This window comes from Schistocerca gregaria, chromosome 4 (genome assembly GCF_023897955.1).
Source record: "Schistocerca gregaria isolate iqSchGreg1 chromosome 4, iqSchGreg1.2, whole genome shotgun sequence".
Lineage (NCBI taxonomy): Eukaryota > Metazoa > Arthropoda > Insecta > Orthoptera > Acrididae > Schistocerca > Schistocerca gregaria.
In genome coordinates this window covers 504,742,308-504,755,189 of record NC_064923.1, presented here as the reverse complement: position 1 = coordinate 504,755,189, position 12,882 = coordinate 504,742,308, and the positions used below count along the sequence as shown (strand labels likewise).

Sequence of the window (12,882 nt, the reverse complement as noted above, 5' to 3'; positions counted from 1 at the left end):
CCATTTAATATTACTTAATTCACTCAATAGCATGTCCATTTTTTCTAAAAATATGTTAATGCTTCCCTTTGGTGATCTGTACATGGATACTACTATTAGCTTATGACTATTAATGATTATACCTGTAACTTCAAAGTGCTGTTCATCACACAAGGAATTTAGGTCTAGTTTGGTTATTGTACAATTGAGTGACTGGTTGGAATAAATTGCCACACCACCTCTAATGTGCTCTTTCCTACAGTAGCTATTTACTATACTAAAATTGTCAAATTTGGCAACTGCAAGTTCATTCTCATTAGCCCAGTGTTCACTCAGACAAAAAATATCAAACTGGTTATCAAGACCAAACTCATTTATGATAAGTTCTTTATCTTTCATTCCTTGAACGTTAATGTAACATATTTTAAGATCCATGCTCTTATTGCTAACACACTGAACACTATGGTGATTGGTTTTCAAACCTTTTTGAGGGCTTATCTTTTGGATTTCTGCCTCTTGTTGCCTTTTACTAAAAAAATTGTTCACTCGGAGTGGTAGCATGTCTACTGTTGTATGCCTACTCTTCCCTCCTTGTGATGATATTGTAGATGAGGCTGCTTCTACAGGAATTGATGGAACTGCTGTTACGGTGTGTGGAGGCACTGTTGTGGCATCTGGTGACTGAGGAGATAAGGTGAATGCTCCTTCTTCTGCTGCTGTTGAATCTTGCTGGTGACGTGTGATAGGTACTGCTGCTGCTGCTGTAGGCATTGTTGTGGCAACTGGTGACAGTGGAGATTTGGATGTTGCTTCATCTTTTGCTGCTGTTGAATCCTGTAGATGAAGTGTGGTAGGCACTGCTGCTGCAGCGTTTGTTATGTGTGTGGGTACAATTGCTGTTTCCACCTCTACTTCTACTGCTGCAATAGAAGTAACTATTTCTTCAGGCTCTGCTTGTGTCAAGCAAGGAGCAGGAAGAGCAGCAATTACTTCTTGGTTGTCAGATGCTTTCAGTATTATGCTGATGTTTTGGCACAGAATCTTCTTGCCTCTGTTATTAAGGTGCATGCCATGTCTCGTGTAACAGTCTCTTTGCAATGAGTCCATACTTATAAAATATGCATTTTGGTAGGCCCTGCAAATCTTTGAGTATTGCCTGTTTGCTTTTATGATTTCCAGGTTCACACATGACCATTCCGAAAGGTCATGCCTATGTGGAATTCCGATGTCAAAAACTGATTTCTCTTGTGTTGAATTTAGTATTGCTTTAAGGTTTCGTGTTGCACTGTGGATGTCGTTTTTATATACATTATTGGCTCCAGCTATGACGACAATATGACGATCATTTTCAGTTTCTATGTTTCTAATGAGTTCTTGGACGGGTGCACCTGGTTTGACAATACTAGTTGCTTGTATACAATGACTGTAACATAGTATTTTTGCGATCTCACGTCCATGGCTATCGGAGAATATTTTCAGTTTGAGTTTGTCTTCATGTTTATTGCGGAAGTTTCTGCTCATGTGCTTGTCACTATATAGATTCGGCGTGTTGTTGTCGTCACAGTTTTCTGTGGATTCCACATTTATATCTGAATCTAGTGCATGAAAACGATTTTTTGTTCCACAGGAATTCTACAGTCACTGGGTTTCACACGACCTACCCTTTTTGGCCTAGTAAACATATGTTGCCTTGTTGTTTCTGCCTGTAGGCCTATATCCACTTCAGAGCACTCGTTTATTGGAGGTAGGACACTGAAATTGCTTTTATTGCCGCGGTTCGTTCCATTCGTTGTATTTATCACCTTTTCGCTTCTTTCTTCCGTGATCGTGCTAGTCATGTGCTCCCAGTTCCGTGTTTTACTTTCTTTAGCGATCAGGATATTACGCGCCTTTTTCAGTTCGGCATTTTCATTTTCTAAATGCGCAATGTCCCGCCTTAGTACGTCTACAATTAATTGCAGGCTTGATACACGTTCATTTAGCATCACTATTTCACTGTTATAATTTACGTACGTTCTGTTTTTCACCGCATAACTATAACTTTTGTTCACTTTCTCACTATAAACAAACAACTGTACCGGACACCATGTTGTTGACTAGCTGGCACAAGTGTATTGTACCTGAGAAGGCTTATTTGAAAGGGACAAAGTTGATGTTCATGAATAAACAAAGATTCTTTAAGAAAATTAAAATTTCCATTACTTTTTGATCACACCTCATTTGTATGGAGGATTTGACATTCAAGCACATTTGCATAGTGAGATGTTGGTAAAGTAAACTAAATATTAATTCTATTTGAGATCATGATACAAGATGATTGGCGTTGACAGCTGACTCTTTCAGCGATTGCACGACACCTTAAAAGGCTAATGCATTTGATGCTATTAATTTTTTTATGTATTTTGTACTTGTATTGATAAATGTATTCTGTCATTACTTCCTTCTTTTCTATAGTACAACTACTGGCTAAGTGACAATGATTTTTGGCATATCTGGAATTTCTGTAAAATTATTCTGCTTTGTGGAACTAGAATTCTGCAATTTTGTCATAGGACGTATTCAGACCTTGATGCGAAGTTGGGCATTGTAGCTCATGTGCTCCTTTGATGTAGTACTGGTAAAGTCCTCCTCCCCAGCAACTAGGGATTTCTGGGCTCTGCCAGTCTTTATGCTCATCCAGACAATTTGTACCTACCACCACTATTGCAGGTAAATTTAGTCAGTCAATGAAAGACTTAGTTAGGAAGAGTGAGTGAAAACTGATTATAGCGGGACAAAAATAACATATAACCAACACATCTAAAAACTGTACAAGTTAATAATGAATTCATGGAACCAGTTCAGTTTTTGTATTCAGGGTAACTTTAAAATGATGACTGCACAGTCACCAAAGAAATAAACAGAAGAGTAAACAAAAGTTGATAAGGTGCCTGTAAAGGGAAGGTTACAAATAGTATTTACCTTCAACAAATAAATATAGAGAGACCAGCCCGAATTGAAGATATAATTACAATTGTAATGAAAATGAATTTGGCACATCAAGGCTGATTTGCTGGGCTGTTTGTTGGGTCTTGTTGCTGATGTTCCTTGTCAGCATCAACATCGTACCAAGATAGAAATCATGACCCCAAGAGAGTAATAGATGGCATTAGAAAACACACAGGAGGCACTTGGTTGTGTGTAGCTAAAAACATTGGTGCATCGAAAAGCCTGGAGGACGTCTTTGCCCAACAGTGATTTTTGTGCAGTGAGCAGAGCAAGACACAGGAGCTTTCCACCTTTCCAATTTATAAGAAGACAGTATTCTGCTCTGCTCAATTTGATTTTCAATTTTTCATGTAGTTCCTTACAGAATGGGTTCTCATTCTCCAAAAATCAATGTTTCTGACCTTAAAATATGCATCTTTTAATTTTATGCATGTAAATATTTTTCTTCTTCAGTATAATGCATTGACTCATACGTGACCACCAGCTGCCACAGGAGTGCCTCGCACTTAGTGTTGTGTGACTGGCTGGGCTTTGCCTGGCCTGGCAGTGAAACATCCATCACTAAGCATGGTGACAGTCAACATGTAAAAGAACATCTTGATACATAGGAAGTCTTCAAATTTTAATAGATAATCATTTTATATGATTATGTTATTAAAAGTATGAAGATGGTAGTGCTTTCTTTATGTTATGTGGTATATACACCTTTAATATAAACACCAATAATCACAAAAATATAAAATTAACAACAGTGTGAGTGCTTTTGTTATGTTAATTCGTGGATACTACTATATTATAAATATATATTATTTCAAAAGTACAAAATTAATGAGAGAGTGGTATATTATGGTAGTGTGGTTTGTGCTGCACTAAAACATTGTTTCACTGAAAGCATGGTTGTTGTTGATGAAATATTTTCCTGATCGCAAGATTTAAGACTAGGAAGTTGAGAGAGAAATAAAAAGTGCACAGATAGCATAGCTTTAGTTTTATTGGCTTAATATTTTGTGTTATTATTATTTCAGCTACTCTGAATTTCTTGCACAAACTATGAAGCCAGATTTTGAAAAGGATCAAGGCTGGGAAAGTCTGGATGAACAGCAAGTTTTCACCCAAGAAGAGTATCATGAGTTTGAAAGACAAAGACTGGAAGCCATCCAGAAAATGGTTGCTCAAGGACTGGTAAGATTACATTTCCTTTCATATGTAATTTAAGTTACTTGTGTAGCATTTTGCTGTTAACACCCTTGTAGTGTAGTAATGTAGTATAGTGTCATTTGTATCATCAGCTGTTTTTCTTTGTTAATTGCACAACACGTTTGCATGTTTAGATTCCACCTTACCCAAATGGCATGCCTCCACCACCTGGTCATCAACAGCCAGTTCACCATCCACAGCAAGTATGTAACTGTAGTTAGTCTAGAAATACCTGCTGAGTAGAACAGTTATCCAAGTAACTTTATTGACTGTGGTAGGAATGAAGTTTAATTCCTGTTTTAATATTTTAATAATCTTTAGATCTTCCTTAAATTAAGTTGTTTTAAATGTCAAGTCTACTTTGTGAATGGCAGTTAACAGAACAGAGAAACTGCAAATTCACCCAAAACTTTTGTTGCTTCTTATTGGTTAACTTTAGTGATATGTTATAATTCTGTGTTCTGCACTTTCTGCTCATTACAATAGCTTATTCACAGGTGCAAGATCAGAATTTACCATGTAAAACCAAGGTTTCATTGTCATGATGATACTGTTGTTGTTTCTGCTGTTTTTTGAATCTGTGTGTGCATCAGAACATGGTGGTAATTATGATATATGAAATTCTTTTGATGTGAATGATTGACGGTATGTTGTCTGTTTCTAATCAGGTTGACAATTTTATTTTGCACTCAATATTTTGATGACCTGACCTGATCATATACTTCAGACGCTCCAAGCAGAGTAATGTGCTTGCTGACTGAACCTGAACGGACTGTGAGGTATCGTTAGTGTGTCACCTGTACTTATTCAACTCTCACTGCTGCAATCTTTGACATGTATTTAGTTTCCCCAGCCCATGTCAATGTTGTGTGAAATGCACATTTCTTCAAAATTTTCAGTTTTTGATAGTGGAAGATGACTGGTGAAATCTTAACAAGCTGTGTATTGGACATCAAGCCTTCTTCTTAAATTTAAATACGTGTCCCTGTTGTAAGGTCTCATGACATCCTTCTTTGTTTGACTCTTATATAGGGTGTCCCATTTATCTTGATCACCCTAAATAATTGTTTGTCCAGATATAAAATACAAAATGTTTCAAGCATATGCTCTTTAACAGTCAGGGGGACATCAGTCAGCATGATTGCCTTCATTGTAGCTTTGGTTTTTACACAGATACGAACAGCGGTATGACCTTTTCAAATGGCACCCTGTATTTTTTATTCAGTAATTCATTTCCTCTGCTAAAGACCTATTCAGAAATGTATCATAGTGTACCATTCACTGAAACACAACGTTATTAATTACATAACACAACATTGACTTTGAACCCGGGATCATAAACTCGTCCTCTTGCTGGAGTTGACAGAAAACAAATAAAAACCCAGTAAAAACATAACACAAAATTGACTTTGACTCTCCTGTACCATTGCCCAGGAGTAGAACATTCAAAGGTGCTCAAAGTACTGGTGCACTCATTGAATGAAAGAATGATTTACAGCTTCCAATGTTGCCTGCTGAAGAGAATTGCAAGCAAGCAAGCAAGCACGATACGTTCCTGCACGTCGTCAGTTGTTGGAATATTGTCATGGACAACGCCTTTAATGCACCCCTAAAGGAAAAAAGTCCAGAGGATTTAAATCAGGAGACCTGACAGGCCAAGTAACTGCTCCTCCTCAACCAATCCATCTGGCAGGATACCTTCAGTTTAGAAAACAATGTGCACACAAGGCATTATGTGCTGGACATCCATCATGTTGATACTACATAAGCATTCTGGTTCTTTGCGGCACTTCATGCAGAAGAGGAGCAAGAATCCGTCTGAGGAAGTTGGCATACGCTGTGCCATTTAGACTAACATTGATGATGAAATAAGGGCAATTAATTGTAGTACCAAGCAGACCACATCAGACGTTAACTCTCCATGGACGCTGATGTTCCACCTGTCTGAGCCATTGTGGGCTGTTGCTGGACCAGTAATGTATGTTCCTTGTATTTACCTGCCATTTGTTTGAGAAGGAACATTCATTGGTAAATAGAACATTGGAGAAGATGTTCGGGTTGGCGAGTATTTGCTGCTGTGCCCACTGACAGAACTGTACACGATTCTGGAAATCATTCCCATACACCTCTTGATATAGGAGTACATCGTAAGGATGGAACCGATGACTTCTAAGAATATGATGTACACTGGTTATAGGCATGACAATCTCGTGTCAAGTTGTCGTGTGCTCACATGTGGATTCGTAGCAATGTAAGCAAGAACAGTAACTTCAGCAGTTTGGTCTATGCGAGTGCTACAACGATTGCGTTGTTGTGGGTTTAAACTTCCCGTTTCCTGAAGTGTCGCAACGAGATGAGAAAAACATCCGTCGGTAAGGTGGGTTCTTGTGAAGACTTTGCTCTCTGTACAGTTCCACTGCATGCATAGCTTTTTGCCCACCTTCAGCAATAACAATAAAAGAAATGTTATGTTGATGCTGTTTGTAGGAAGGACAGCCTATACTCTATGCCTACTCTACACAACAGTATTTAAAAGGACTAAACTACTGTACTAAATGTACCTGTACATAAGAAAACAGTATTGTAATTACTGTTCTGCTAACTTACATTCCCTATAGATGAGTAGCATTTCTACTTTCTCTTCGTTGGTGTACATTCTACACACACAACTCTTCAGCTGACGATGGTTAATGGAATGATGGGTGTGCACTGTACTTATTTTTACATTTGTCCTCTGTCAGCGTCAGCACGTGGATGTTTTCCGTTACCCCGAGTAACTGCACTAAGTGCTGGGAGTGTCAGCTTCAATGTTGTGTTATGTAATTAATAACATTGTGTTTCAGTGAATGGTACACTGTGATACATTTTTGAATAGGTCTTTAGGAGAGGGAATGAATTACCAAATACAAAATACAGGTTGCCATTTTAAAAAGTCACACCGCTGTTCATATCTTTGTAAAAAAAAAAAAGGAGGAGAGAAAGAGAGAGAGAGAGAGAGAGAGAGAGAGAGAGAGAGAGAGAGAGAGAGGCTACAACGAAGGCAATCATGCTGATTGACGTCCTCCTGACAGCTAAAGAACATTTGCTTGAAACATTTTGTAATTTGAATCTGGACAAACATTTATTTAGGGTGGTCAAGATAAATGGGACACCCAGTTAAGTCCTAGAAATTGGACAGTTGCACCATTATACTGCATTATATTATCATGCTCCAGACAGTGCATAGGGATGATATGTTGGGCTGTGTGTAGGGTCTTGTGACTAATGTTCCTTGTCAGTATCAGCAGCATACAACATGCCATATTGGAACAGACTGCTATATGCACCCTGTTTCTGAAGACGTAGTTCATCTTTAACATTACATAGGAGGCATTTTATCTTTGTTGATAGGATTAAATGTGTTTGAGGCAATATTGAAGTAAGAATGTTGGAAAACTTTGTAAACACAGATTAGAGGTATTAAAGTAAGGCTTGGAATATGGCGTTCAGTTGATTAGTGTCCCTCCAATAAAGTTTCAGACTTCTACAGCACTCCAATAAGGGACCCAATGAAAACTACAAATTTTATCCTGAACAACGGTTATTTTATTGAGGAAGGGACATACATAATGTTGTAAAGAGAAAACTTACATTAATGAGTTTAGTGTAAAATACTGTAGTCATTTCTCATATTTCTAAAAAACACAAAGCTGTTCAAAACATTTGGGAGGTGAATTAGATATTTTTACTTTAATGCTAAACAATGGAAATTCTAGATTGAAATATCAAAAATTATGGAAAGGGCAGTTAGTATTGGCTTAAGTAAAACATTGTTCATTGATGCCACCATTTCCAAATGTCAGAGTATTTTCAGTAATACCACATTCTTATGTGTGCAGTTACAAAACTCTTGTTCATTTTTGTTATATGGTGCAATGGCAGACTCCTAAGTGGACAATAAGCTATAATTCTGAATATGGTATCAGATGAGTGCAAATAGTTTTATTAATATTTGTTTGTAAAATAGTTTTTACAAAGGAAGCAAATCTGGTACAATAAAAATCAGCAGTAACTAAAAAAATGATACATTGTGTTTTTTTTTTTTTTCTTCTTCTTCTTCTTCTTCTTCTTCTTCTTCCCCCCAAAAGGACCTTGGTAGGCATGAAACAGTAAATTACAGGACAGTTTATGATTTCCTTGTAACATACAGATATTTACTGAAGAACATTGCTTTCCTTTAAGAACCAAAAATTACTTAAACACAGCAGAAGACCTGACTGTTGCATAAAAATATTTTATATCTGTCCAACAACATGAAGTTTCATTCACTACACTTCCAGCCAAATCACTGAGTGTGGAATGTCAAAAACTTGTATGGAATGCAATGCCTACTTTATTTAACACACCAAATAAATCACCAAAACTGTAGCTGAAGAGAGAACTGCGCAGACACGATAATCAAATGACAAAACTCAATAAAACTGTTACCCTACACAGAAGAAACCCATTCTGCAATTTTTGCTACCACTGAGCCAGAAATAGCATCAATCTTCACTACATTCACTTTTGAAGCAAAAGTAATTGCATTTATATCGATATTCATGTGCGTGAAAGTCAAGTTAAGTGTAAGAAAATGCAAATTATTAGACTACATACAAAATTTTTACATGTCGTGAAAAGAGACCATTGCAATAAGAACAGACAGCAGCAGAAGTATATGCTTCTTGTGCATGGAATACTGTGTTTATATTCCATTGTTTTCAGTGGCATGAGCTGCTATTACACACATAATTGAATGTGATTCTTCGTGAGTAAATTGCAGCTTATCTCACTGAATTAGTGAGATGCATATCTCGTGAATTTACTGATGCTTGCAACACAAAAATATAACAACTATTTCTTTAAATAAGTAGAAATGTAATTACAAACAAACATTAATCTTAAGGATCGCTTTTTTGCTGCCACTAGGGGTGCTAATATCCTTCCAACTGTCAGACATTAAAAACTTTCACAGCAGTGAATGTCACAACTGTTTGTTAGACTGCGGTAATACATAGACTTTATTATTTAAGTTAGTATGACAATCGACATAGGCTGCAGTTTAAATAAGGCAAATTCAAACTTAGATGCATTGCCCAAGGACAAATAAATAATGTGGTGCACTAAATCATGAGTCCAACAAACATGTTGTAACAGAAGTTCATACTTCAGTATATTGAGTGGCAACATACAGCACTAACGTTGTTGTAATTTCAACAGATGATTTAAATGAGTAAGATAAATTAGTGGAAAAAGATTAACTATTGGATTTTAGTGTCCTGTACAACGCTCATGTGTGAAAAAAAAAAATGTTTAACACTGAAATTCGAGAAATCCATTACCATACAGGATGGTTGGCAGCCACACTCTCTAGTCATCTCGTCTGTCAGAACTGGAAAACACCAAGGACATGATTATTTAAGGGAATAACTGCACACTACGGAGAAAGCCAATGCGCATCAAATAGCACAGCAGGTACCAAAAGTTGAATTTTTCTGTGAATAGAGGTTCAGCATCATTAAGTGCACACCATAACATTGCTCCCCATATCTGAAAATAACTAGGTTAGTCATCAAAATATTGAGTGCAGTATGGAATCAGCTCTCGTAGAAACTCATAATAAACACCTAAATAACAACTTCACACCTTTCTGAAATTTGTGTATTGTCCAGGGAATTGTGTGAGAACAGATTATTTGAATAACACTATAGTTAAACTGTATAATGCTCTCAGAAGTTTACTAGTAAAAATACCTTAGTGAGTGTTATATGGTAAGTAATTTTTGCAGCATAAACTAAACACATTTTCTTATATAAAATGTGTAAGTTCCAAAAATACATTACAATTACATTAGGATAAAAACATAAGTGTTTCTGTGCAGACAGCACCAGAAATATGTAAATTTGAATGAGACTGACGTCTCCCAAGTATTGTTTCTTCGAAGTACTAATAAAGTGTCACTCAAAGGTTTTCATTTCAGTAGGTATGTACGCTATCCAAAATACATCATAGCAATGTGTGTGGGACAGTTATTTGAGGAGTTGGGTTCTCGTACTGCACAATAAATCTGCTAGCAAGAATTTAAGGCCCCTTCTTTTAAATTAGCTCTTCTTAAGTGCAGTAACACATCGTTATTGAATATGGTAATAAGGAAGCTTCCATGTAAGAATCAAACCTATTTTCACGTTTTTCATTCAAAAACTTGTTGGGTGATACTTTTCCATTGATGATGTAATCTAGAAATGTTTCACCTTTACACACATGAATCTGGGTACTGTAGGTCATGGCTTAACACTCATGTTTCATTGTCACATGTTATGTACTAGATTGTACATATTACTGTATGAAGTTGACAACAAAGTAAGTTCATTCTCTTTCTTTCCTTCCTTCCTTTGATTAACTCTTATCTTTAAAATACAAAAGATATTTTGAGGACTACACATACACTGGACTCGTACTTATTACTGTTAAAGTGACTTGCTTTTGCGGCAGTTCTATTAAAGATAAATGTGGAATTTATGAAAAATACCCTGTATTCTCATGTATATCATTCTAGAGACTTGATTATTGTTGAAGTGAGAAAGGTCATGGAAGTGCTTAACTCCATTCTAAGAATTACTAAAATAAATTTTCCTATGTACAAAATCATACAATTAAGTTAAAACAGTGTGAATTATTGTGTATTTCTGTGTACTCTCATGTTGTAATAGTCAACACAAGTTTAATTTCTCTCTCTCTGTTTATTAGTTCGCTCCTCCACTATCACCACAGCAGCAGCAGCAGTACCAGCAATATCAACAGCAGCAACAGCAGCAGCAGCAATATCATCAACAGCAGCAGCAGCAGCAGCAACAGCAACAACAACAACAACAACAACAACCACAGCAGCAGTTGCATACAGCTAAACAGTTCCAGCCTCATGGACAAGAACAACAAGGTTACGTACCACAAGGATATATGCCACAAGGACAAGCCCCACCAGGTCACCAGGTACAAGGGCAATTCCCTCAGGGTCAGTTCCCACAGGGCCACCAGATACAGGGACAGTTCCCACAGGGCCACCAGATACAGGGACAGTTCCCACAAGGGCAACAACCACAGGGACAGTTCCCACAAGGTCAGGCCTTTATGCCACAAGGGAATAACCCACAAGGTCAAGTAATGCAAGGACATTTACCACAAGGACATATTCCACCTGGATCATATCAGTACAACCAGATCCCTCAAGGTCAGGCAAATGTTGGCCAGGTGCCACCAGATCAGGCCATTAAACAGAGTCCCCAGGGAAGCCCTGTGCAGCAGGCCCAACAAGGTGAAGACCAGCAACAACCAGGAAAGGCTAATGTGAATCCTCCACAAGATGATAAAAAAAAGGAGCAAAACAATGAAATAGGGTCTAATATTATTGAAACAGGAGATAATAAGGCTAATAAAAATGCTGGTGATGCAGGACAAAATAAGGAACCCAGTGGAAACTTGAAAGAAGCTGCTATGAATGTAGTACCCGCCTGTGCCTGTAATACATCCTAGGCAGCCATCAAAAAGTGACACAAAGCAATAATTATAATTTAAATTACATTTTTACATATTGAATTAATGTTTTATATTAAGTTACACTGCAGATTGATTATGTTGGGAGATGGTATGATCAGCTGTACTATAGACTTAAAGTAGCATTGTTGGTATGTTTGTGATGTTTTTCAAATAAGATCTGAGACGTGTAAAGAACATAAAATGTGGTGCTATTCCTTTTCATGACATTTTATATTTTTAATGTTTCCTTTGTTGCCAGTCTTATTCTTATAAGTATTGTCAAGTGTCTTCGAAACTACAGTATTAAAAAAGAAGTGGTAGGGGTGTTGTGATATAACAAGGAACTCAAATTACCTTTATGTGCAGGCACAGAAGAGCAGATCAGTCTGCTTCCTTCAGAGAGATACTGTACTGCTTTCATGGTCCTTTTTGTAAATGTGTAATGTGAAAGTATGTACCTGTATTTATTTTCTGTACAGTTTAATATTATTTTGTAATGTTGGGGATTAAAATAAAAAATCTTTTATTTCTGCTGTGGAAATTGATAAGTGCCTTTATTCACACTTGCACCTTCATATTGCAAAAAAATATTCATGGGTGAAAAGAAGGAAGAGCACATTAATATATGATCCATGCAGTATTTTATTGTCTGATGAGCAGAAACACGATGGACAAATTATTTGTGTTAAAGTTACTGTAATTTAGTTTACTGTCATTCAGAAGTTATAGTTATTTAACGATATTTCATTATACCAGTCATGTCTCTGGTATGAAAAGAAATTATAACCAAAAATCCTTCAATTTAAATACAGTAAGAAGTTGATGGAACATGTAGGATGAGGTGTCACTTTGCACCGCTTCCAAGAGACTTATCAGCCACAAGGGCAATTTCTGACAACAATGAGGAATGCAAGTTGGACTAGTGAGTATGAGGGGGGAAAGAGAAATGAAACTATTACTTATTTGTAAGACAGAACACAACAGAAACTGCATGAAGTTTGAAGAGTTGCAGAAATGCTATGTAGCATGAGGAGTGCAGTGATTGACATATGAAGAGTGCAGGTGAGAGGATTTTGAAACAGTACTGCGAAGGGATTGTTGTAATAGTGCAACTCCTGGTTGTGTGTCAGGGAGGAGAGAGCATCGCACACACAGGAGGACAGCAAA

The 12,882-nt window shown here is 37.0% G+C and overlaps 1 protein-coding gene across 2 annotated transcripts in view; it reads left to right on the top strand.

Moving 5' to 3' along the window:
- The window catches only part of LOC126268234 (nucleobindin-2), a 71,054-nt gene extending 58,798 nt beyond the window's left edge, over window positions 1–12,256 (top strand). Inside the window, exons 8-10 of one of the 2 annotated variants that reach the window (XM_049973882.1) lie at window positions 3,993–4,149; window positions 4,299–4,367; window positions 10,930–12,256. In XM_049973882.1, coding sequence (XP_049829839.1) covers window positions 3,993–4,149; window positions 4,299–4,367; window positions 10,930–11,712 — 1,009 coding nt within the window. In that variant the 3' untranslated portion in view covers window positions 11,713–12,256. The remainder of the gene's footprint in view (window positions 1–3,992; window positions 4,150–4,298; window positions 4,368–10,929) is intronic. The other variant, XM_049973883.1, reaches the window with a different exon arrangement.
- Window positions 12,257–12,882: the final 626 nt, after the last annotated feature.